At 37.7% G+C, this 23,782-nt stretch overlaps 1 protein-coding gene across 2 annotated transcripts in view; it reads right to left on the bottom strand.

Moving 5' to 3' along the window:
- VEZT (vezatin, adherens junctions transmembrane protein) overlaps positions 1-23,782 on the bottom strand; it is a 50,350-nt gene that overhangs the window by 21,143 nt on the left and 5,425 nt on the right. For both annotated transcript variants that reach the window (XM_082280533.1, XM_082280532.1), the window contains exons 2-5: positions 13,865-13,999; positions 8,605-8,694; positions 6,266-6,441; positions 3,541-3,816 (exon numbers count right to left, since the gene is read on the bottom strand). In XM_082280533.1, coding sequence (XP_082136659.1) covers positions 3,541-3,816; positions 6,266-6,441; positions 8,605-8,694; positions 13,865-13,999 — 677 coding nt within the window. The remainder of the gene's footprint in view (positions 1-3,540; positions 3,817-6,265; positions 6,442-8,604; positions 8,695-13,864; positions 14,000-23,782) is intronic.

The following is a 23,782-nucleotide window of genomic DNA, read 5'->3' on the forward strand; positions in this document are numbered from 1 at the left end:
TTTAAATTAGTAGAATCTATTAGATATGTCTATCTATCAGGCATGTCATATCCCTAAATTCCTAGTGTTTCATTTATCTTCACAGAATCACAGAATGGTTTGGGTTGGAAGGGACCATGAAGATCCTCTAATTCCAAACCCCCTGCCATGGGCAGGGACACCTTCCACCAGGCTCCTCAAAGCCCCATCCAGCCTGGCCCTGAACACTTCCAGGGATGGGTCATGCACCACTTCTCTGAACAACTTGTTCCTGTGTCCCACCACCCTCACAGTCAAGAATTTTCATCTTAATATCTAATCTAAACCTGCCCTATTTCAATTTAAAGCCATTCCCCCTTGTCTATCACCACACACCCCTGTAAAAAGTCTCTCTCTTATTCTCTATGTATTTTAATTGGACTTACAAAATGTTATCAGCTTCGCATATCAGCCACAAGTAGCAAGAAGAAAAAAAAGGTTAAGGGTGAATTTCCCCTTTACTACAGCTCCAAACCCATTTTACTGTATAGAACAACAAAATATTCATTAATTTTAAGAGCCAAATCTTAAATTGGCTTTCAACTTTTAACAAGTTTATATAAAATTAAAAAAAATTAATTAACATGATTAAAAACCTATTACTGCACTCTGGCATGAAAGCAGTTCTATAAAGAGCTAATGCACCTCCATATGTATTAAGCTCCTAGAGCTTAATTCTAGTTTAAAATACAGTAGAAAGGGAGCATTTTGGAAAAGAAGTTAATTTTTTTGGTGACAGGCAAAGGAAAAACACTGCTTATTGTTGCAGCCTTTCATTATGTATTCCTTCAGTCTGGTTTTATGATGTGCAAGACAATGGGCATACTTTCATTACCCTGCAGAACAGGCTTCATTTGGCTAATTGCAAATGAGCAATTAGACAGAAATACTGCCCTTCTGCCTGAGTAGAGCACTGCCCTACCTTTGCTACACAATTCCTGTAATCCAAGCTACCCAGCTGAGGTCTCGGCAATCTCTGCATCACAGAGCTGGTACCATGCAGACACATCTGAAATTCCAACAGAGTGCTAAACACTTCCAAAGGCCATGCTGGAATCAGAATATCCAGCTGTCTTTGAGAGCAGCTAATAGAAGAGAAGCCTGACAGGATTACAGAATCACAGAATAGTTAAGATTGGAAAGGACCACTGGAGGCCATTTAGTCCAAGCTCCCTGCTCAAGTTCTTAGTTCCTGATCTGTGTGGCTGCAGTCAGTTTTACTGGGTGGAAGGGGAATGAAGGCAAAAGGATGTTTGAATATTTGAGTTAGCACTCACTGTCACACAGTAGTAAACCACTTAACCTACAGACAACTGACCAAAACCTCATCAGTAATTATCTACCTTTTACAGAGACAGTCCAGTATCAACTAATAAGGGGCAAATAGAGTAGAATAAAGCAAAGCCATAGATGTTTCAATGGATATGTAAATTAGCCTATGGGAATAGCAATGGATGATGTAATGGGGAGGAAAACCAGCAGAGGAGCACCAGGAACTTCAGGCCAAAGCTGCACACCTGGACTTGCCCTGTCAGAGTTTAGCTAACTACAACCAGTCGAAGTCTGAACTTGGTACTATTTAAATGACAGCTTCAATATATTTCCAGTCACAATATGGTCAATGCACAGGCCAAACTATGCTGAGTTAGCAGTACCTTAAAACAGCTGCATCTGTAGCACTCACCAGGATGATGTACCTGACTGAAATCTCATTCCTTCAAGGATGTAAAATAACACAAGAGGAGACTCAGTAACTTTCCAAATGCAACCACTTCTATTGACATGAGACTCTTTCTAAACAGGCACTAAGATTTTGACAATGTTATGACAGGAAAACATTCTAAACTTTGTTCTGCTGAGGTTTACTGTAGAAAATTCTAGAAAAAAAAGGGAAAACTAGTGTTTTGGATCATACACAAAGAGCTACCCAAAGCAAAGAATTTCACATTGCCCTGTGCAGCAGCATCTCTTGCATATGTGGAGGAAGAAAAGGACACTCTCGAGTCAGAACTCCCTCTAGGCTAAACCAACCCAAAACTTGTACAGCACCGACTTCTTTATACTGTCCAGTTGTTCCAACGAGGATGCTGGCACACTCAGACTTCTCCCACTCCATCCATATGTCAAAGTCTTTTGAAAAGCTTGCCAAAGTTTCAAGTAAAGAAGCTATTAGATCAAGCATCAGCTTAAAGACCAGTCTGTTTTTTATTAATCTGTTATCTAAGATATGTAGTAAAAGAATAAGGCAGCAGCAATTTAGACATTGACCACAAGTTCGTTTGCTTAAACTTAGGCAAAAATCCAAATGTTTTTCTCATCTGTAATTTGGACAAGCCTGAACAATAATTTCTTTTAAGAACCCGTTTGCAAAGATAAGACTGCCTATTGCTCAAGTATATGCTTCTTCAGCAAAAAACCAGACCAAAACAAAAATCACATAGCTAGGCAGACTGAAGACATGCTTATGCATTCCAAAGAGAGAATGAAACATTTCTTCAATGAAGTACACTGAAGGTATCTCAAGCTAGAAAATTAATCCAAAATTTTAAGTCTGAAGTTGCAAACTTGCATGTAAGAACATGTGTCTGAATGTAGAATAGTTGGTCTAGCACAACTACTGGATAAACATCTTCTTGGTGCCCGCAAGGGAATTTTTGATTTTTTTTTTAGAAGTTGACTGTATTTTAGGTGTTGGTGTTTCCCACCTCCTTTAGCCTTAAGCAGAACTAGCACAGATCTGGATTCACCATACGTGGTTACAATGCAAAAGCATCCACGGCAATGAGAGCTCACAGAAGCAGGCCTGTTGGCTTTGGAGTCACTGCATACACTGAACACTTTCTGATGTCCTTTCACATAGCAAATAAGCAAAACTTATCAAATAACTACAAGAGCTAAATAATCAGAAGCATTTTTGCATCTCTTAAGTGAAAAAGTAAAAGAGAACAAATAATTTAAGAATCTAAATGTTTCAACAATTGTATGCAAGAAAAAAATGTTAACTAATGTTAACTTTACTTGAGGTGGGAAATGATGTTTGATGGTCTTTGCTGATTGCTGTGTCCTCACTACTTCAGACTGTTATTTGTTAAATAAAAATAGAATGGTTTTCATGTCATCCTGTTTTCTAAAATATGAGTGATTACTTGCAGATCAGTTTATTTACATAGAATTGGTAATGTAAGAGAAAACTCTCTAAATGACTCCCCAAAATAGTTAACTAACTTAGTTCAAAGTCCATTTGTTCATATATTTCATTGCTAGCAACACAAGACATTTCGAAGGCATATGAGTTTTGTGAGACTTAATTCACCTTCAGGATGCAGGGTTTTAACACTGAGTTGTTAGAATTCATACTTCTAGTATGAATGGTAATTACACTGTTTTATGTAAATGAAAACCTTTAAATATTACGTTTTTCAGTAATTCCACTAGTTATGGGAGACAGTGTAATGAGACAATTTTAGACAACACCTGGTTTGAATGGATCTGTGTATTAAATAAAGTGAAATACAGACTCACAGGGTAAATCCTCTGGAAATTACTTCGGTCTCTTGAATGAGTCGCAGAGCTTTCCTCACGAGATTAGTGAAAGCTCGGCTATTCGCCACTGTTTCTTCCAGCTGGATACAGTATTTTCGCAGGGACATTTGCAGCTTGGCTGTCCTCCATGTGCCCCACACTCTAAAAACTGCATAGACAAGCAGCACTGGTCCGCACAGCAGCCATGATGATTCCTTCCACCACGAAGGAAACATAAGCAGTGCACTTACAAAGGCAAGGAACAGCGAGACATCCCTGCAAACAGAGACAGTATCACCAACCACATATTACTGAGGGCAAACAAGTGGGAAAATCACAAAGTTTTCAGCTACAGTTGAGATTACAACATCTTATTATGGCGCTTTTATGTAGGTCCTGAAGGGAGTTGTAAACACTGAAAACTACTCCTAGGTGGCAGGTTTAGATGAATACATACATGATATTACTTGGCTGGTATACTCTAAGGAAACCTTTCTTCAGCTTTTTTACAGCCTCAGTAGGAGAGTAATGTACCATTTTGAAAGGTCAGTTTCTCTTACACATATGACTTTAAAAAAAAATAGAAAAGAAAATAAAAAAAGAAAAAAACCTGACTACTCAGCATTATAAGCCAGGGCGTGTAGGAACTGTAATATCTGTACTTCCAGGTTCAAGAGTACAGTAGGGAAGGGCATGTTTCTTTTGGTAGCAAATCCCTCAGGTAGTGCCAGCTGTATTTTTTCTAGAGTCTGACTCATTTAACTTGGACACCAATGCACCACTAGTTTCTAACACAATTTTATAAAGATAGCTTGAATAATCATTTAAAATAAATTGGCACCTTTTGAAAATCCTTAAAGAATAGAGTTCCTAGTATCTCAGTTATTTCTCAGACATTTAAAAAGCTTATAAAGTTGTTACTTTCCTCTATAAAAATTCAACATAAATAAGTAACTGCTAGAAAACACACTGTGTTTCATATATATTATTACCCACTTTTGTAAAATAATCACAATCTTCAGAGAGATGGATGAGATACCAGCTTCAAGGTGCATTACAACTGTAATTTTCCAGAGTGTTTTCAATGAAAAACATTTTTTTCCATTATCCCTTAAAGCTGTGAATCCTGCATTTAGGTTCAGAAGTATTCACAAGGAATATTTTTCCATTTCTAAAATAAGACACAATCTCTGAGTTTCTATTTCCTGGACAGTTTTGTGGTCAAATTTCAACCAGCTTTACAAGTGTTAACTCTTTAGGGTTACTGACAGGTTTCAGTAAAGGTCCAGGGTTAAAATATTCCAAATATGTAACTACCTATAAAAGGGACAGACACAGTGTAACTTCCTTGGTACATTAAAAAAATAAAGTCCCACAAATAAAAAAAATCACAGCAATGAAAGACTAGAAGGGATTCAAGAGCTCACTTTGTTCATTTTCAGCTTCTGGTTGGTTGACCCAGATCATCACGGACAGACCAAAGATGAAAATGGAGACTCCACAACCCATGCCATAGCTATTCCAACTCCTAAGTATCCTTAGAATTCAAAAGATTTCCCCCAAGTCCCAGTTTGAATCAGTGGCAGATTAATTGCATTATTCTTCCTCCTATCCTTCCCTTTTCTGAACAGAACAAATGATGACTGATCACCACGTTGTACACATTCTAGCACTATTCACCGCAGCAATATGCAGATCCTTTTCTGGAGTACTACTGCATACCCAACCATTCATCACTTGGTGTTTATTAACTTGACTTTTCCTTCCCAAGTGTAAACGTTTGTCTTTATTGAATTTTCTATCGTTTTCAACGTATTTCTCCAAGCTAATGTTGACCTCTAGTCTATGAAAACACAAACTTGGTGTCATCTGGAAGGTGAACAACATTCACAAATTTTGTAAGTGTACTTTATCAGCTGAAAGTTAAAGAAACTGAATAATGCTAGGACCAGAAAAATCTGTTTCAAAAGTTCTCTTGTTTGGCAGAGAGCATCAATAATAACATAACTTAAACAGTTGAGGTGTGACTCTATAATAATTTCATCTACTTTTTAGTTTATGTATGAGAAAATAACACTGGCCCATATTATGCAATATTTTTTTCTACTGATTCCCGCATTTCCAAGCAAGATACTCTGTCAGAACAACCACTGGTGGTATTTTTTAAATACAGGTGGTAGCTGTTCAGATACTGCTGCAGTCAGCTCCTTCAGTATTCTTGAGTGAATTCCACAACTCTGCTGACTTCAATGCATCTTACTAAAATATTCTGTAGTTTATTCTTCTGATATTCTATGTTTGAAAATTAATTGCACATCCTACCTCACCTCCCCCCACCCACAACATATGTTATGAAGACCACACCAAAATAAACACTTTTCAATTCAGTCTTCACAATCATGTCTCATTTATCAAAATCACCTCTATATAGTTTCAGAAATTAATGAACTAATCAGCTATGTTAGTTCTTCCTTATGGAATATATCAGTTTGGGAGTATTCACTCATGCTCATGTAGTTATCTCAGATTAAAATTCACTCTTTCAACAAAATGCCCAATGAAAAAAAACATGCTTATACAAAAATCCGGGGACTATTAGAATAAAGACCCAAGGACGTGAGAAAAAATATAGTTACTTTAATGTTGCATTTTATCTCAATAATGCACAATATATTTTTTGCTTTTTTCTCAGTGAATATAACAGTAGATATCCTCAATACAATACCAAATATTAGGAGTTGCTAGGGAGCGTAGCGTTGGAAGCTGCCTGTTTTCCTGTTGCTTACACTGCCCTGCAGACAGGATACTGGGGTCAAGGAATTCAATCAGTTCCACATCCTCCTGCAGCAGAACTTCCTGTTGCAGGATGGTACGGAGCGTGTCAAATCGAAATCCGACATCCTTACCACATAGAAATGGGCAGGAGAAAAAACAGGCATTAGTAAAGAATATGCAAATTCTTAAAATTAAGTTAGCAAAACAAGGAAAACACCCACACACACTACACTTTACTGACAACAATCTGTTCCCAGAGTACAGGAATGTTTTCAGATATATCACAAGTAGCTACTTTTTTATTAAACTTGTTTAGCTTTAAAAGCTCACACACTACCTAGCAGTTCAGGCCTGCAGGATGCATCACACTGACTTTGTGATCTGACCTAGATAGTAACAATAACTGGAAACAGGCCACAGAGTATGCCAATATATTTCCATAAGAATCAGAGAGGTATTGTATCTATCAGATCATTAAAAAAACCCAGAAAATACTTTTTTTTAAAATGTTGTGACATCATTTACGTCATTAACAAACAAACAAAACTTAGAGAGAGAAAGAGAGATATTGCAAATTAGTCAACAAAAAGTCACTTGTGGACACTTAGTAACAGTAGGGTCAATGCACTGGACTGAAGCCCGAAGCCACGGCAGTGGAGTACTCTCCTGCAGGATTCTGTACCTTTCCCAAGGGAACTCAATCCAAGCATGAAACAGCATGGGGCTCCAAAGACCTCACACTTGCTAAACTCCAGATAAATTTCAGGGAGTTCCTTATTTGTGAATTTGATGCCATAAGCATTTGCTACTTTCTTCCCCAACTATAGCTCTTGAAGACAACTAGACAACTCTTGAAGACAAATACAACCATCAGAGAAGCCCCCTGAAATTGTCATTCGAATACTGCACCAAACCACAATTACTTCAAGTTAAGAATGCCATAACAAAACCCAGCGAACACTGAACATGTGCATCCCTGCATCTAACTAATTACAGGAGAGAAAAGAGAATATTTCTGAAAAGTCTCTAATAGAAACTTTTAACACAAGTGTGACATTTCACAGTACAAAATCTGTTTCATTCTGTCACTGACAGAATGAGATTCTTTATGAAACCATAAGATAGCTAGTTTAGAAATTTAATTCCATGCACAGATGTCACCTCAGATAACTTTCATTCTACTTTTAATGGAAAACATTTGTTTCAGGACTGTGTGCAAGAGGAAACTCTGCCCTCCTCCGACGCATCCTGTGTCATTTCAGTACTCTACTGTAGTATGCAGCAGGACAAACATGTTTTCCATGTTCTTGGGTTACGTCTTCATCTCAAGAAAGTAAGGCTAAAAATTGCTGTTAAGATAATACCCTCGATTCATAGGGAAGAGGGAGGAAGAAAAAAGTCAATCAAAGATCACTGATGAGAGATTTTCAGAGGAAATTTTGTCCTCCTGAGATAAAGGAGAACTGAGATACAGCAGAACTCTGTGAGAAGTGGAAAATTCTAATTTCTCATACTGCTTAACATTTTCTTTTGAAACTCCATTTGAGGACATCATCCCTATATTGTAGTAGAAAAAAAACAAATCAAAATTCTAGATTCTGGAACAGTCTGACTAAAGTGACATTTGCAAGCCATACTAGGAGTGTGAAGGAGCTGGGTACAAGTTAAAGCAGATCTGAGACAAGCCCAGACTGGAAAGCAGTGCTGCAGAGAAAGAGCAAACAAAGTTTGATTTGCCTTTCCCAAATGCAGAAGCCCTGTAGAGAGCAGTGCAGAAGCAAAGAGGCCAGAATTGGTCCAGGGCCAGTACAGCTGCACTGTGGTGGTGCTGGGCCTGAACTAACAAGCTGAAACAGAGGGTGAAGCAATACTCAGCTGAAGCTCTAGAACCTTCTGTCTTAGGTGGTCTCTACAAGGCACTAGGCTGCAACACATGGACTTTCTCAGCCAGCGTCTCCCCACTGCTTTCCACCAAAGGGGTACCCATACTGCAATTAAACTCATTTCAGCTTTCAAGAATTTCTTTAATTTCTCACGTATTTTTTTTTTATTATCTTCCACAGTTTGAACATCTTCAACCTGGCTACTGATACTGTTCCTGTCCTTTTGTGCCCAATTCGGCACAGTAACTGAAAACCAGAATAAGTATTATCTAAAGAATAAGTAAAACTCTTAGAGCCAAACCCAACAATACAGACCAAAGATGTTGTTCAGAGGATGAGATACAGAGCAGAGGAAGACCTGTGGATTAGGAAAGGAAATGGAAAAATAAAAAAAGTGATCACTTACCAGTCGGTGAAGTATGTCATCATTTTTCTTATACTGTGGAAAAGGAAACCAGCTTCTAAAAAACTCAACTAGTTTTGACAGGATGCTTTGCTGAAAGGAACAGAAATTACTCCAATTAAAAACAAAAACAAACAAAAACCAAAGCCAAAATTAAATAAATAACAACAGACAATGCCTTTATTTCTGCATTTGATTTTCTTGTTAACTCAGACCCAAGTACCTGTAAGGAAGTTTCACTTACTGCGTCTGGCCTAACTTCAGAGTACACTAAGAGAACATCTGCTTCCCGTCAGTTTGCTTGTGAACAAGAGAATAAAATATAACCTTCAGTAACTCCACTTATTTGGAGCATAAAAGATTGTTATGTTGTTCTGCTAAAAATAACTACAGCTAAGATTAGATTGATCTCAAGTTGGCAGCTACTGCATTGATATGAAAGACTTTCTCTCTCCTGGGGGATAAAAACCTGAAGGTTAAATGACTGACAGGCTGAAAAAAAGTGAAAAGACAGGGACAACCTCTCCTCAGCAGCCCACTGCAGCTTGAGCACAAGATTCCAGAGGAGCTGTGAACAGAGGCAGGAAGAGTGATGGTAAGAAGAAAAAATGCCCCAGAAATTCCCTGTCCACACCAGTGTGTGCCACCAGGTACTTTGTCTCTACACTGCTTCCCATGCAACCTATAAATCTACGCTTTTGTCTGAGCTGTAAACATAACTTCAAATGCCACTAATAGAGGGACTCCCTCTCAGTCATCACACATTCTACTCATGTATCTTCCTAAAACAAGATGCATGACAGATTATAACTGAATAGATGCATGGTTTTGCTTCAGTCTGCAGCCATTCAATGAACAAAAAAAAAGCAGCTTTTGACACATCGTTGTATCTACTTACCTCAGACTAAACTGACAGGAAGTATTTTTCAAAATATTTACTTATATATATTTCATGAATTCTGAGGCCCTGTCTCAATCTTCAGAGTGCTGACATGTAATACAACCAAATAAAATGTATGCCAAAAAAAAATTAATTGTGAAGAGCTTACATTTTGTGGCATACTGTTTTAAAATAATAAAACAAAACCCCATACAGATTCTAATAGCTCAATGTATAAAAGGTGATAGCTTCTGTTTCTCCTTCTTGTTGGTTTTGTGGTTTTGTTGTTGTTTTGTTTTGTTTTTTATTCCCTTCTTGTTTGTTTAACCCAAGCAACAGGAGCTGAGAGTTTTGTAGTTAACCTGTGACCAGCCTGACAGCCTTCTGAAAGGCAGTGTGACCAGTGTGGTGCAGCAGCCAGGGCAGAACAGCCTTAACATCAGGAACTGTCGCCCTAAAGCCCTTATGCTACACAGTTTTTGAAACAACTTATTTTGGTGCCCATTTAAGTAATCTAACTCAAGCTTTTCTTTACAAATGTCTCATCTTTCTGTGTACAGTTAGATTTTGAGATCCATGCCACAAGGAAGTGTTTTTAGGTCAGTGGAGCAGTAAACCAGTAACAGGGATCTCATAATGATAGCTCTTCCTGAAACACTGACATCATTGTGGCTTATTAGGAGCTACCCCAGCAATTCACACTTGAGACTACGGAATAAATCCAAGTGATTGTATTTTGATGTTGCTCAAGGGCAATGACATAAGTCAGAAGACTGTCACTAATTGAAGTGATTATCTTTCAAGTTTCTTACAGAGTGGTGCAAAAGGAAATAAAATTTTCTGATCACAATTTTTAGAAAATTGAAATCAAATAAACAAAGGTCTTGCTCTGCATTTGAATTTCAGACAGATATTTCACTGCAAAGTACTCTTCCCTGTACACTGAAAGCAGGGTACAGAAAGAATAATCCATTTAATTTAAGACTATGCCTCTTGAAGCCTATCATTTTCAACTGCTTAGCCTTTGTAAGTATTTGGGTTTTCATAATGAACATTTAAAGCTACACTAAGGATAGTTTTAAACTGCTACCAGCTTACTAAACTAGACTGTGGAGTTACTGAAAAAAAAAACCCCTAGTGTGCTACTTAAGCAATCTTTTAGTTTATTCTCCATGGTTGAGTTTAAAAATAAAAATCTGAGCTTGCATAAACACTCAACAGGCAAGTCAGTGCTTGAAAATACAAAGCAAGACAACCCACTGTCTTGGGCTGTGACCCAACAGAGTACAGCAACACAATGAATTATTCGGATCCTTGGAATATTGTCTCACAGTTTGCATTCCCACTGGGAGTGTTACTGACAAGTAAAACTACTTTCACCAACACACAAGTCAGGTCATGTTGCCAATGCTTCTGCAGTATTCTTCTTACAGCTTTAGAACAACACTCAGTCAAACTCTCTGTAAACAAATAAAAAAGATGCATAACTCCTAACATTTAAAAAAATACTAGCATAGTACATACACATTTTAGATAAATTAATTTGAATCTAAAAAAGAATTCTAGGGACTATTTTTCTTTTGTAGAGAAATTCTGTGCACTTCAGAAGAAGATAATGCTACACATTGAATACCTTGCCTTAAGTGGGTGGGAGCCCCAGCAAAGGCAAAGGATGGTCCCTCTGCCATCCCACACAAGGTCACCTGCACAGCTACTGAGGGCTAGCCCCAACACGACCCTCAGTAGCTGCACCAAGATCAGCTCTGCTCTAATGATAAAATATCATCATATCTAAGGTGTGACAGTATAATCAATTTAAACATTCGGATATGCACAGCAGTCTAGGAAAATGACTGAGAAAGGAAAGATGTAAATGGGAAGTGATAAATTCTGTAAAGATCAAGCAGAATTACCGAAATGGGATTTAATTCCAGAAAACAAGTGTAGGAGCTTTTGCTAACAGTACTTTTGAGTATCAAGTGATCACAAGACCAGGACTTGAGCTGGAACTTTCTCCAGAGATTGGCACAGCCAGGAACACTGCACTTAAAATTACTATGCTGAATCACATCTCCATAATCCCTCAGATGGGAGCTTGGCATTTCATCAGCCTCCAGAACACAACCTTTAAACACCTTCACAGCTTTTTAACTCAATGTTCATTAAGACCATATTCTGATTAAAACAAGGCCAAAAAACCACCACCAAAACCACACACCCTGAGAAATATTTAAGACGTGCTTCAAATTCAACCGGTGCCTCTGCCTTTCCTTAAGCCTGAACCACACACTCTGCTTGGCAGCACAGCAAGATGCAACAGAAACATTTGTATCAGTCACTAGGAACCTCGTTTTCTTCCCAGATGTGTTTTTTTCAGTCCCTGAAGATCCCAAAGTAGACCTTTGCCGTGCCAAATTCTTGCTGCATGTCACCAGCTTTCAGATGCTCAGGCTTCCCACTTGACGGAACACAAGAGGAGGAGACAATCTCAACTCAAAGACAAAGCAATACTCCGGCTTTTGCATTTTTATTTTAATAAAGTGTTTAAGGCATTTGGAAACTTGCTTTTCAGAACAGAAAGTGATATACACATACTGAGAATTATTCAGCATGGAACACCATTACTCCCTGTAATCATAGTTACATCAAGCCTCAAGGAAGATCATTTTATATTAGGACTGTGGGTAGGTACATATTCGAAGTCAGAAACCAATTATTTTCCAGATGTTTTAATATTTCTGTAGACTAGGCCAGTGAAGGCCAACAGAAGGGAAATGATAACAGTCTCATGGAAAACTGAGGAAATGACTGGATAGGAATGCAAATTATTTGTCTGTATGTCATAAAAAAGTTGCAACAAAAAGCCTCAGATTCTCCTAAATCCAGTCTACTTGCCTAAATGTGTGGCCAGCTGCCTTTCCCTCATTTTCTTTCCTATTGAGACACCCTCCCAAAACAGGACACAGAAATCAAATGACAAAAACAGACTTTCTGACATCAAATTACAATAGAAAAATGTTAACTTTTCCCAAACAGTACTGGAATTGCAGCAGGAAGAACCTATGACAATTTACCACTAGAAACTACACACAGGTTTCTTCCTCATTTCCACTATGTATCCTTGTCTAGACAGAGATGAGACGATGTGAACATCACCTACTATTTGCAAGAAATGGGCAGCCTGTTTTCACACACCCACTCACTCCCTTCAAGTTGCAAGGCAAACCATGAAGAATTACTTCTACATCTGACACAATACCAGAGGAATTGCTCCCAACATAATAAAATTAAGTGTAAAATGCTTGAGGGGAAGGGAGGGGAAAAAACCAGAATACCTGAGGTTTTTAAAAGCAGTGTATCCTAATACTTTTGAGGTTCTTAACCCCACAATACTTTCGTATAAAATTCAGTGGAAATTATATACACAAACACAATGTTATACTGATTTTCTGAGTGCCACAAAATTAACTATTCAAAATAATATAGCTAAGTGACAGTCCATGCATTACTTCATAGTAACCAACAGAACATCAGTAAGTTAAATATGTTGTCCTAATTTTTAATTAACAGTGAACAAATGTTAACATTTAATAAATACATAAATAAACATTTAATCAAAGTCTTCCTACACTAAGTCAGAATAGGTATCTTTAGTGTAAACACACCACACAACAGCCATTAGCTTTAAAGAGAAAATACATTTTCAGGTGGTTTCTTGTGGGTTACGGTGAGTGCCAGCTGACAACTCTGAAAAGCAAGCATAGTAAACCTAATATTTCCACGAATACTTTGAAAAGTAGCTCAAAATAAAGAAAATTGTGAGCTAAATCCTGATTTAAATTCAGCCTTGCTTTGTGACCAGTGATAGAAGCAATCATTATTACAAATGCAATAGCTATCCACATCAACTACCTCATTCAGATTGGTTATTGCATTTCTACTTCCCAGAAATCCTCTTTCTTAATATGTTTTGTCACAGACAAAGCTATACTTAGCAACTGAATGCCTGGGAAGGACTAGAAACTATAAATATTCTGTTATAGAAAATGACAGGTTCTATTCCCAGAATGTCATGCTGAGCTAACATAGTAAGATCCACTACATAAGATAATTTTCAACACTCAAAAAATTATTTATCAAAGCCTCTTGTTTTCCTAGCTTACATAAGTGCAAAGAAACACTCCAAACTATATTGATTAACCATGATTTTCCAAACACATCTGCAGACAAGAGATAACTGGTTGAGGTTTATTGTCTGGGGTTGTTTTCCTTTGTTTTTTTAAATACAGGAAGCGATTTCTCTCTGTTCTGATTTCTCCTATTTGTGAAGCACTGCAGTTCTCTTGTGAGAAGATCAATGCTCAGCAACAGGAGAGTGCTCACCTTCTGAGCAGCATGCACAGTCTGCTCTCTTTGGCTTTCCGCTGCTGCACATTGCTCTGCCTTCTGCGACACTGAGGAACATACTTCAAAATCTGTGTGTCCCAAATCCTGCAGATATTGGTAGAGTGGGGAATTCTGAAAAGAGAGTTAGAAAAAGAAAAATGAGAAAAAAACAATGTTAAAAATCATTCCATGTTTCCCACAAAACACCACTGTGAATTCAGCAACCACACAACCAGCAATGAATGGACTGAGAAATGGAAAAAAAAATTAGAAAAAGGCTTCTGCTCTCTCCAAGCATGGTACTAGTATTCTGGCTTTAAAAAAAAAAAAGAAATCCCATAGCACACAAAACCCAAAAAAACTCCACCCAACTTTTTTAAACTCCTAAAATGTAAATGATTAAAACTAATCATTTACAAACAGTCCTTAATAAAATAGAAAAAGTATGGGATTCTGATCACCAGAGAATGGTGATATTTAGAATGATTGGATATTTATCTATATAGACCTCTGAAATTTCTTCTTGTCATCTGCACCACATATCTAGATTTACTCAACTCTTATTTTCTGTTTACAACTATATATATGGCAGTATCTAGGACAGATTTGATGAAAACAATACCTGAGATAACTCCAGTTCTACTCAGGACATGTAAAGAGACTTCATTTTTAAGAGAAACTCTCAGCAATCTGATATAGCCTAGTTAGACAGGGATTAATTCTGACCCCTGAAAAATTTTATTAATGAGAGTATGCAAACACTAGCAAACTGCACAGGAAGAACACCAACATCTTAAGAATTTAACATACTATCAACCACAATACTGTATTTAAAAAGTAAAAACTTTAAATAAGGCACAGTTGTGGAGGTCTCCAGAAATAAGCACCAACAGAACATCTGCTACTAATTGTTACATCAACTTGCTGGTGCAAGTTGTAAAGGGCCTCCCTACTCTGACTGTGTACCAACACAGCAAATCTCAAATCACTGCTTTCCACGCAATAAAACTTGGAAGCCATTATTCATATCAGCTGAACAAATTAACTAGTTACCTTTAGAAATTTTGTTAACCCCATCACCAAAGCGCTATTTTAATCCCTCTTACCTATTTAAAGCATGAAAAATCATACTTCTGTTTACTCTGTTTCAGTTACTCACAAGAGATTCAGCATCCAGTCATTACCTGAAACTTAAATATTCGTACCAACTCACAGGTGCAGACAATCACACTCACCCACAATGACAATGATTGTGCGAAACACTAGGATAGGTTAATGACTCATTTCCTTGTGAGAATATTTCCAGTGTGACCACACAATCCTATGGTTTTTCCAAGTACCCCTCTTCCATGGTTGAGTGCTTTTTCAAAATGCATCCAACTCTAATTAAACCGTGCTGTACTGGACTGGCTGTTTCTCGCTAAGTAGAACGTGCTATTTTACCGGAATTCCTTAATTGAAATGGAACAGAAAACATAATAGACTAGAATACTTGATCTATTTAAGACACTTAAATTCACCTAATAACTTCAGGACAAAACTCAGAATATGCATGGATATGCATAACCTTGTCTTCTTAAAATGGTTTACTACAGAGCCAGGCTGTGCACTGCCAACACATCTGGAACAACCTGAACACCTCCACACAAGAACCTTTAGGGTAGCACGGAGGTTTCAGTCAGAACCAGCCAAAATTTTCCACATTTAGATGAAGACACAGACAAAGCAGTCAGTGAACAGAGAATGTTTTCCTCAAAAATCATAGTTTTACAGCCTGCTCCAGGCAGAACTTCAAGGAAATCCTATCTAGGCTCTTGCCAAACCTGACCATCATCTTGACCATACTTGCCACAAGCAAGTTCAGCCATCATATGATACATGACTGTTCTTGTACTTTATTGGAACTCACTGACATACAGACAGCTGGCAAAATAACCCAAAAATACCAAGGAGTTTTTCTACTAGTATCTCTGGGTGCACCTTTCTTTGGGGTCCATGATGAGATAATTTTTTTAAAGCTAATCAAGAAAAACTGTCTATTGCTGTTTAGATTAGTTTAATTTCCTCACAAAAATGGATGAAGGAAGGCAGAATGAGAGGCAGAGACAGACAGAGACTATCCACTGAAGACTGAATTATCTAAAATCCTGAAAGCTATCAGTAGTAAGTGAAATACAGCATAGATGTAAGAATGCCCAATTCTTCCCTTTTACTGGCTACCTAGCTATGTCACAATCTTCCCTCTAACTGTAATTAGTAAATTTTCTACTCTACAGAAATAGTAAAAAATACACCATCTCTCCAAATGTTAATGAAATTTCAGCCTCTAACTAGGAAGAGTAATTTTATTTGTTGTTGTCATTAAGGTAGAATATAGGCACCTTACTAGTTTTAAATAAATCCCTTTGAATAACTCTTAGAAGGCTTTTACATGGTCTCATAATGGGTAAATTTACATTTTTTATCACTGCTCAGAACTGGAAATCAGATTTCTGACTATTAGGTAAGGAAATGAAAGTTAATTAAAATTTAGCGTGACAGTTTATCATCTATTCCTTTATGTAGACAATGGTCTTCCTCTTTCAGTTTCTCAGAAAGTACTCAGGCTACAAAAACCTTCTCCAACAGATTTCTTTGGCTCCACATGCTTCGTCTTTCCCAGTCTTTCTAAAATACTATTAGCAGAACTTACTTGCATATTGGAAAAAACCTGTATTTTTATAAACTTCAATGACCAAGAACTGTGCTGTGACTAAAATTCCTTATGTACGTAGAACCACCATTGTTCCCCTTTCTGAATCCATTAGAAGCATGCAAGATGTGGATAAAGAAAGCAACAAATAAGAAGTGGGTTGAGGCCCTTGTGAAATTAGATTATTAAGAATCTTAACAAACTAATCACAAAGTTCTTCCACTAAGAGTGAGGTCTCTTGTGTAGCACAGGCAGCTTTATTTTGCTTAGAAAATCTGAAGATTACACTCCTATTAGAAATACCACAGATGGCATACATACATTAGTCTATGCTAACACAAACCCACACTGTTTATTTACTTATTGTATTTCATTTCCCACTGCCTAATAAGCCTGTCACTTGCAAAGCTGTGTGGTCTGTATAACTCATGGTTGCCTATAACCAAAAGAGGAAAAAATGGAGCATGTCTCCACCAATCTATAGATAATATCTCCCATGACATATGTAAGTAATGGCTAGAAAACCCATTAAAGCAATTTTTAAAAGTTGAAGGGTAGATTTTATGTATGGGGACATTCCCACAAAATTTCCACTATTATCAAGGAATCAGAAAATTATTAATTATGCAACTACAAAGTTGCAATATGATACCATTAAAATATCCTATTTTGTATACTGTGTGTTTCAGTACAAGAGACAGAAGTACTACACTTAATGCTTACAAAGCATGTTTCATCCTCACAAAGCTTTAAAAACAATAATTAAATTTCATAATGTGTCTGACGTACCACAAATTATACCACTGAATTTTTAGCTTAGATCCTTACCCAAACCTCTCATTCCTAAAAGCCTTCTTTCCCATAAAAAAGATCGCAGATATGCACATATTCTTGCACATGCACTTCTAACTGTGAGAAAAGTTCCTTGGTTTCAACTCATGCTGTTGTTCATCAGCACTGTCAGGCTCAGCTGTTTTCACCTGCAAATATCATGATAATATTAAAAAAATATACTTCTTGGTTGGGGAAAATAGGAGGCCTCTGCCTTTTTTCCTCCCAATTTTCTTTGCCCGGAATTCATACATTCCTTTTTATAACAGTCCAACATTAAAAAGGAAAAAAAAAAGCATAACAGCTTTTACATTTCTGCATGTGATATAAATGCTACCCTTTTATTTCAAGCAATTCATGACACACCAGAAAGTTTATCCTTGCAAGCAGTAATAGATTGTAATGAAATAAAAAAATCAAAATCAAATTAAAAAAAAAAAAATTGACTTGAGAAAAAGCTTTTATATTAGAATGTGAGGTAAAGGCAAGTTTGTTTCAGTGGATGGCACGAAGAGGGAATTTTAAATATAAAATCTCATCTTCCTATTAATAGAGGATATTATTCTAGAGGAATCTATTCCAAGTACTTTTGAATTTTTATTTTCAACCACTCTCAGCTTAGATAATAACTATAATTATTAGTATTACTCCTGTTGACAGACAGGTTTTTTTGTTTATTTCTAGTTGTGTCTGGCAGAACGACATGGTAATGAATAATGTACAAAGTAGAGAGGGATTTTTTTTTTAATAATGCAGCTTATTATTGTGTTACCATCATACTATCAGTTACTGATAGGAAATATTATCTAAAATAAGTGCTGATACCAAAACAAGTTTTTTCAGCAATATGCTGTATTTATTTCTGAAGTTTCCTCCAAGATGCTGCTTCTTCTTCTAAGTCACTTTCTGGGACAACCTAGATACAGGAGACAGAGATTACATTTACAACCAGGGCATTTTTTTTATTACATTAATTGCCCTAAATGAGTGCTGGACATGAAACAGTTCCAGAACAGACAGAAGACTAAAAGCCATTCTTCTTTGGTGTACTTCATACGGATTATATATGAAAAAACTTGTTAACAAGGGAAGCAAGATAGTCAGAAAGAGCTGATGAACAGTTGATGAATACAGTTTTTGAAAGTTTTAAGAATCAGAGTTTTCTATGGACTCAGCTGAAACCAACAAAAAATCCACTTATCTTTTTATGCCTTTTCTAATTCACAATAGTCATACTGCAAAGTCATTCAATTGTAACCATTTACAGGACAGTACAGGTTTATCTAAGCTCCTGTTAACAGAATCAAGAAAGAGAATCTTTTCCCCCTCATTCACAACTCCATAAGCATATTTATTTAAGATCCATACTACTAAAAATTATTTCACTCACATACACATGTTTAATTAAAATTCTCCTTTTTTCATTGTTGAAAGGTTGAAACTCATTCTAAACCCAAAATATATTTGGCAGGATTAAAGAACAGTCCACTAAATTACTTTGGGTTTTTAACACTTCTCCAATGCTTATTTTAATAGGGCACTGACTTGGGTTAGGAAAAACCATCATCTCAACTGAAGACTAAGCATTGTGTTTGCAATTATAAGACAGTAAAAAAATCGAAATCAAGGCAAATACTGAAAGATAATCAAACATAACATTGCCTACTACTGTGTGATGGAAAGGCTGTTTTAGTAGAGAACTCCCCAGCCTCAGAAAAGAGTTTGCTTTGTATAGATAAATATTCAAATACTTACATCTATTAGAGCCTTGCAAGCACAGATATCGCACTTTAATACATGAGGCATTTTTTGCATATTCTGAGAAAAACCTTTCAAGCACGTATCAGACTAAGACACTGTTAGCTTTCATAGTCTTGTTACAATAGCAGCTGAAAATCAAAACCACACCCAATTATTTTTGCTGATGCATCATGAAGTAAATGACTCAGGATTTCTCCAATAAAGACAGGGGCTTCCCTCACCCATATTCTTTACTATGATAAAATTTGCCACTTACTAGCTAATGAAGCAGATTAACCTCAGTAGTAGTATTTAATGATATTGCACAAAAAAAAGAGGCTTAAAGATCTCCTCTTAAAATACAGATGTTTTGCAAAGCTGAGGTTTCCAATATGTCAAACACACTGTGGGAGCTTAAGCCAACTCCAAAATAACCACAAATTATGAATTATCAGTTTAAAACCCCAAAAGATTAAACATTTCTACCAGAATGACAGCAAAGGCTAAGGTATGTTGAACAGGTGGCTAAACTCAGAACAAATTACCAGTACAGAAATCTTCCCCTCTCTCAAAACAAATCTGAAAAAGTTGAGCTAACACTCACAGACAGTGCGATCTTTGTCTCCTGGAAGAGCGTATTCCATTTTTCTCTTTGGTACTGCTCCCATGCACCTGACAGAATCTCGCCCACCTCCCCGTTTCTTTCTGCTTGTCCCTCCAGGATGATCCGAGATGAGGACGAGAAGAAGCCGTCAGTGTAACTGCACCTGTGTCCCTGCACAGTGGCATTTTCCTCACAGCATCAGCGGATGCAGTTTGAAACTTCCCAGGATCATGCGATTTCTCCTGACTAATGTGGCTTTCTAACTGGGAGGAGGGAGATGAGGACGACAGATTGCTAAAGGCTTTTAAAAAGATACTGCTTGAAAGAATTATTGCACATTGATCTCATATTCAGCCATTAATAAGACTTTCCAAGCAAGAGTATTTAAAAGCCTTGGTCATATTCTCCTGGCTGGTAACCACCTCCTACTGAGCGCCGACTGACAAAGAGCCAGGCGCTGCTGACAGGGCTAATATTAGACAATGACCTCAAGGCAGCCAGAGAGTCATTTAGATTTCCTATTCTGCTTTCACCACCACAGCAGCACAGACCTTGGTTTCTCCAGCACTACTGTATCATCTGACTTACAAGTAGGCTCTGAGAACTACTTTAAAGCCACTGATCTATTACTGTTCCCAGATATTTTCTGATGCACAGTATCTTGGCCAGTGGCAGGATTTGGCATGGGGCATCAGCATGGGCCTGGGTCAGGGGAGGTTTGGGTTGAGTATCAGGAGAGAATTTTTCACCTCGGAGGTGGTTGAGCACTGGAGCAGACTCCTCAGGAAGGTGGTAATGGCATCAGGCCTGTCTGAGTTCTGGAAGCATTTGAAAAACCCTCTCAGGCTCATGATATGATTATTGGGGTGTCCTGCATGGGGCCTGGAGTTGGGCTTGATGACCCAGCTGGGTCCCTTCAAACTCAGTATATTCTATGACTCTATGATATGTACCTAATTTAGTATGGACTCACATGTCAAGAGTTTGGCAAGTTTTACAGCCTGTGCGTGTTTCTGTATCACTGTATCTCTGACATGGGAATGCTCTTTCCTTTGCATTGTACAGCAGGTGGTTGCACATTACTGACATCGTGGAAAAGCATCAGAAAAAAAATACTACACACTAGACAAAGCACTAAAATTCACTGAGAGCTCTGCCCTGTTTACCCATTCAAAAGTGGACCTGCAAATGCAAGTGAAAGCTGAGCAGATCCTTTCTGACAGAGGTAAAATATACTGGAAAAACTGCAAGTAAATGTGGTAAATGTTCCTTTCCCTGATGGACAAGGTAACAAGCCAGCCGACTCTGTACCTGGAGCTCTGGGTGGGAAGTCACTCGTCATGCAGGTCCATCAGACTAGGCTGATGATATAGCAAGGGTGGTTTGTTTTATACTAGTTACTAACAACTCACAGATTTAACTCTTCATTTACATTCAAAACTCAATTAATTAATTAATGCATCTGACTGGTAAACTAGTGAAGTATCTCTGATACATTAGCTCCAAATAATCAACTTGTTTATCTATTATTGATCATGTTAACTAATGACAACACACCGTGCAAACATCTTTACTGAAGAGAAAAGCATTCAAGAAACAAAAGGCAGTCACATTAAGAAGATTAAAAGAAAAGTATACCGAGCAATTCTTTCTATTTGTGTCTCAAGGAAGTTGATTCATGACTTGAAGTTGTAAAAGCAGTACTGCAGTATTAGTCCTCCTGTAAATGACTCCAGGGCAACTAATACAGAGGAGGATTAAAAAATAGACCTCAAGATTTACTCTGGATCATCGTGTACTTTTATCTTAAAATCTTCGATTAAAAATAGTAACGGCAATATAGGTTTACACACCATATGGCTCATATAATACTTTATCTGTTCTGATATCCAAAAATGCTTGATGAGTTGACTTGGCCTCTGCAACAACCAGACTGTTCTTCACATAGTTTCAAGCTTGCAGTTTATTTTATTTTCTCTCTGGTATCACCTGCTCCCAGTCATGTGAAGAAAAGAGCAAAGTCTGTCCTCCCCTTCAACTTAGCAAACCACTGAGAAGCAAAATATCTGAAATAGTCCATCCATCACCAGTCCAAGTGCCTATACAGTACACTGCAATCTCCCCGGGCTGCATTCGTATGGTCAATTTAATCTGCCTCTACCAGTGGGCACAGCCGAAAGCTGCAGTACCACTTCAGAACACTGACAGTAATAGTTATGCAGCCAAATGGTGAGATGGAACAAGGAAACAATGTGATAGAAAAAAAAAAGATGGATTTCTCTTTTTTCCACATTCTTAGCCAGGTTAGTTTATAGTCTAATCGGTCTCCTGAGCCATTGGACAGCATCACCCACAAATCCAGGTGCCAGCATAAGGAAGAGGATGGGAATAAACCGCAAAAGAGGAGTGAAGCCCAAACACCTCTTCTGCCAACAGCCCACACTTCAGGCACACAAAGCACAGTCCCAAAACCAGCTCATTAGAATGACAAGTGAACTGTGGCTTTGACAGAGCTGTGTATTTGTACCTGGCTTTATTTCATGCACGTACAAAACATAAGAGTACTACATCTTTACTCCACCCAACATTCAGTGAGAAAAATCCTGTTAAAGGAGCATTACTGACAGTACTGTTGAAGGTGTATGAATACTGTTTTTCAGCTTCTTTTTCCTAATGTATGTTTGAGACATTATTTTTTAGTACACAACATTATGGGCCTGATGCTTGACAAAAATCACATGATTTTGCAAGTCCTAAAGTTTTCAGGTTTTTGAATGAAAGTGACTTGAAATTCCCATCACAACAAGAAGTGTCTGAGGTTAGATTCTGTGGGGGTTCAATTTGTTTTTGTTCAATTTTTTAAACAAAATAATTTTAGGACAGCTTATTTAGGTGAAGAAAACATTTGTGAAAACACGTGACTGAGTGTTTCGACAAAAGCTCAACCTTTTAAACATATAGTTTACAAGGGTTCGGATAAGGATTTGAACATATAGTGGTGCACCAATATTCTAAGAAATACCACATTTTAGATGTTTTACTATTGTAGGCATGTAAAGAACACATCAGCTAAAGGCTGTTCAGTATTGTATTGTGCTGGGAAATGGTGGTGCCTCTTCCTAGAATCTCTCTTTAAAATCCTACAGAATCTGTGGATCAGAACATTACATGCAGGTATCCTCCATGCCCCTCAGCACCAAGCAGCATCTTGGTTTGATGCCTAAATAAGCACTGAGAGTTGTCTTTCTGAACCTGACATTGGAATGCATTAAGATGTTGCCCGATATTTTCCTTCGCGCCACATCCCGCCTAAGCAGACTCCACCATTCCTACCTCCTCCCCACGCAGGCCTGACCCAGTGCCACATAGTTGCCAGCTCTGCTGGGCCCTGGTGCCTCCTTTCTCTCTTAGGATGGCATGCTCCTTGGAAACCACTTCCCCACTGTTTTCAGGACTCATTTCTCATATTAGCTTCTTCCACTACAGCAAGAAGACAAAGAGCACAGAACATGTCTCTTCAAACTCTGGAAAGGGTAACTCTATTTCTGGAGTTTCCTCCAGTGATGGGAAGACTGACTGCTTGAGGAAGGGCTGGTTGTGAAATGAGAGTAGCTGTTACATGTTCAAAATCTTTGCTCTAGTTTGTGGGTTCAGTAGAGCAGTGTTCAATATTTTACACAGATAGAAACTTCTGAATTTGGACATGAGGTTTTTGATGCTCTTTGTGTTCAACCCCAGTTTGTTTTCTTTTTAAATATAGATTAGCATAGATTCTGAGAATTGATGCAGACAGGTGAACCAAAGGAAGTCTCATTTTGTTACCTTGGTATTATCCCATTTGCACAAAAGAGAATCTGAAGTCATGAAAGAACACATACATAGTTTATATTGTATTGTTCAGTCTGGGATTTCTACTGGGCTGAACAACCCCAAATTTAAAAGTCTGGAGTCACAGTAATGATCAGATCCTTTAGATCTAGAGTAAAAGATTAGATTCCACAGTGACACAATCATCATGACACTCAGCCAGTCCTTTGATGGGGCTATT

The sequence above is a fragment of the Coloeus monedula genome (genome assembly GCF_965178545.1).
Source record: "Coloeus monedula genome assembly, chromosome: 4".
NCBI lineage: Eukaryota > Metazoa > Chordata > Aves > Passeriformes > Corvidae > Coloeus > Coloeus monedula.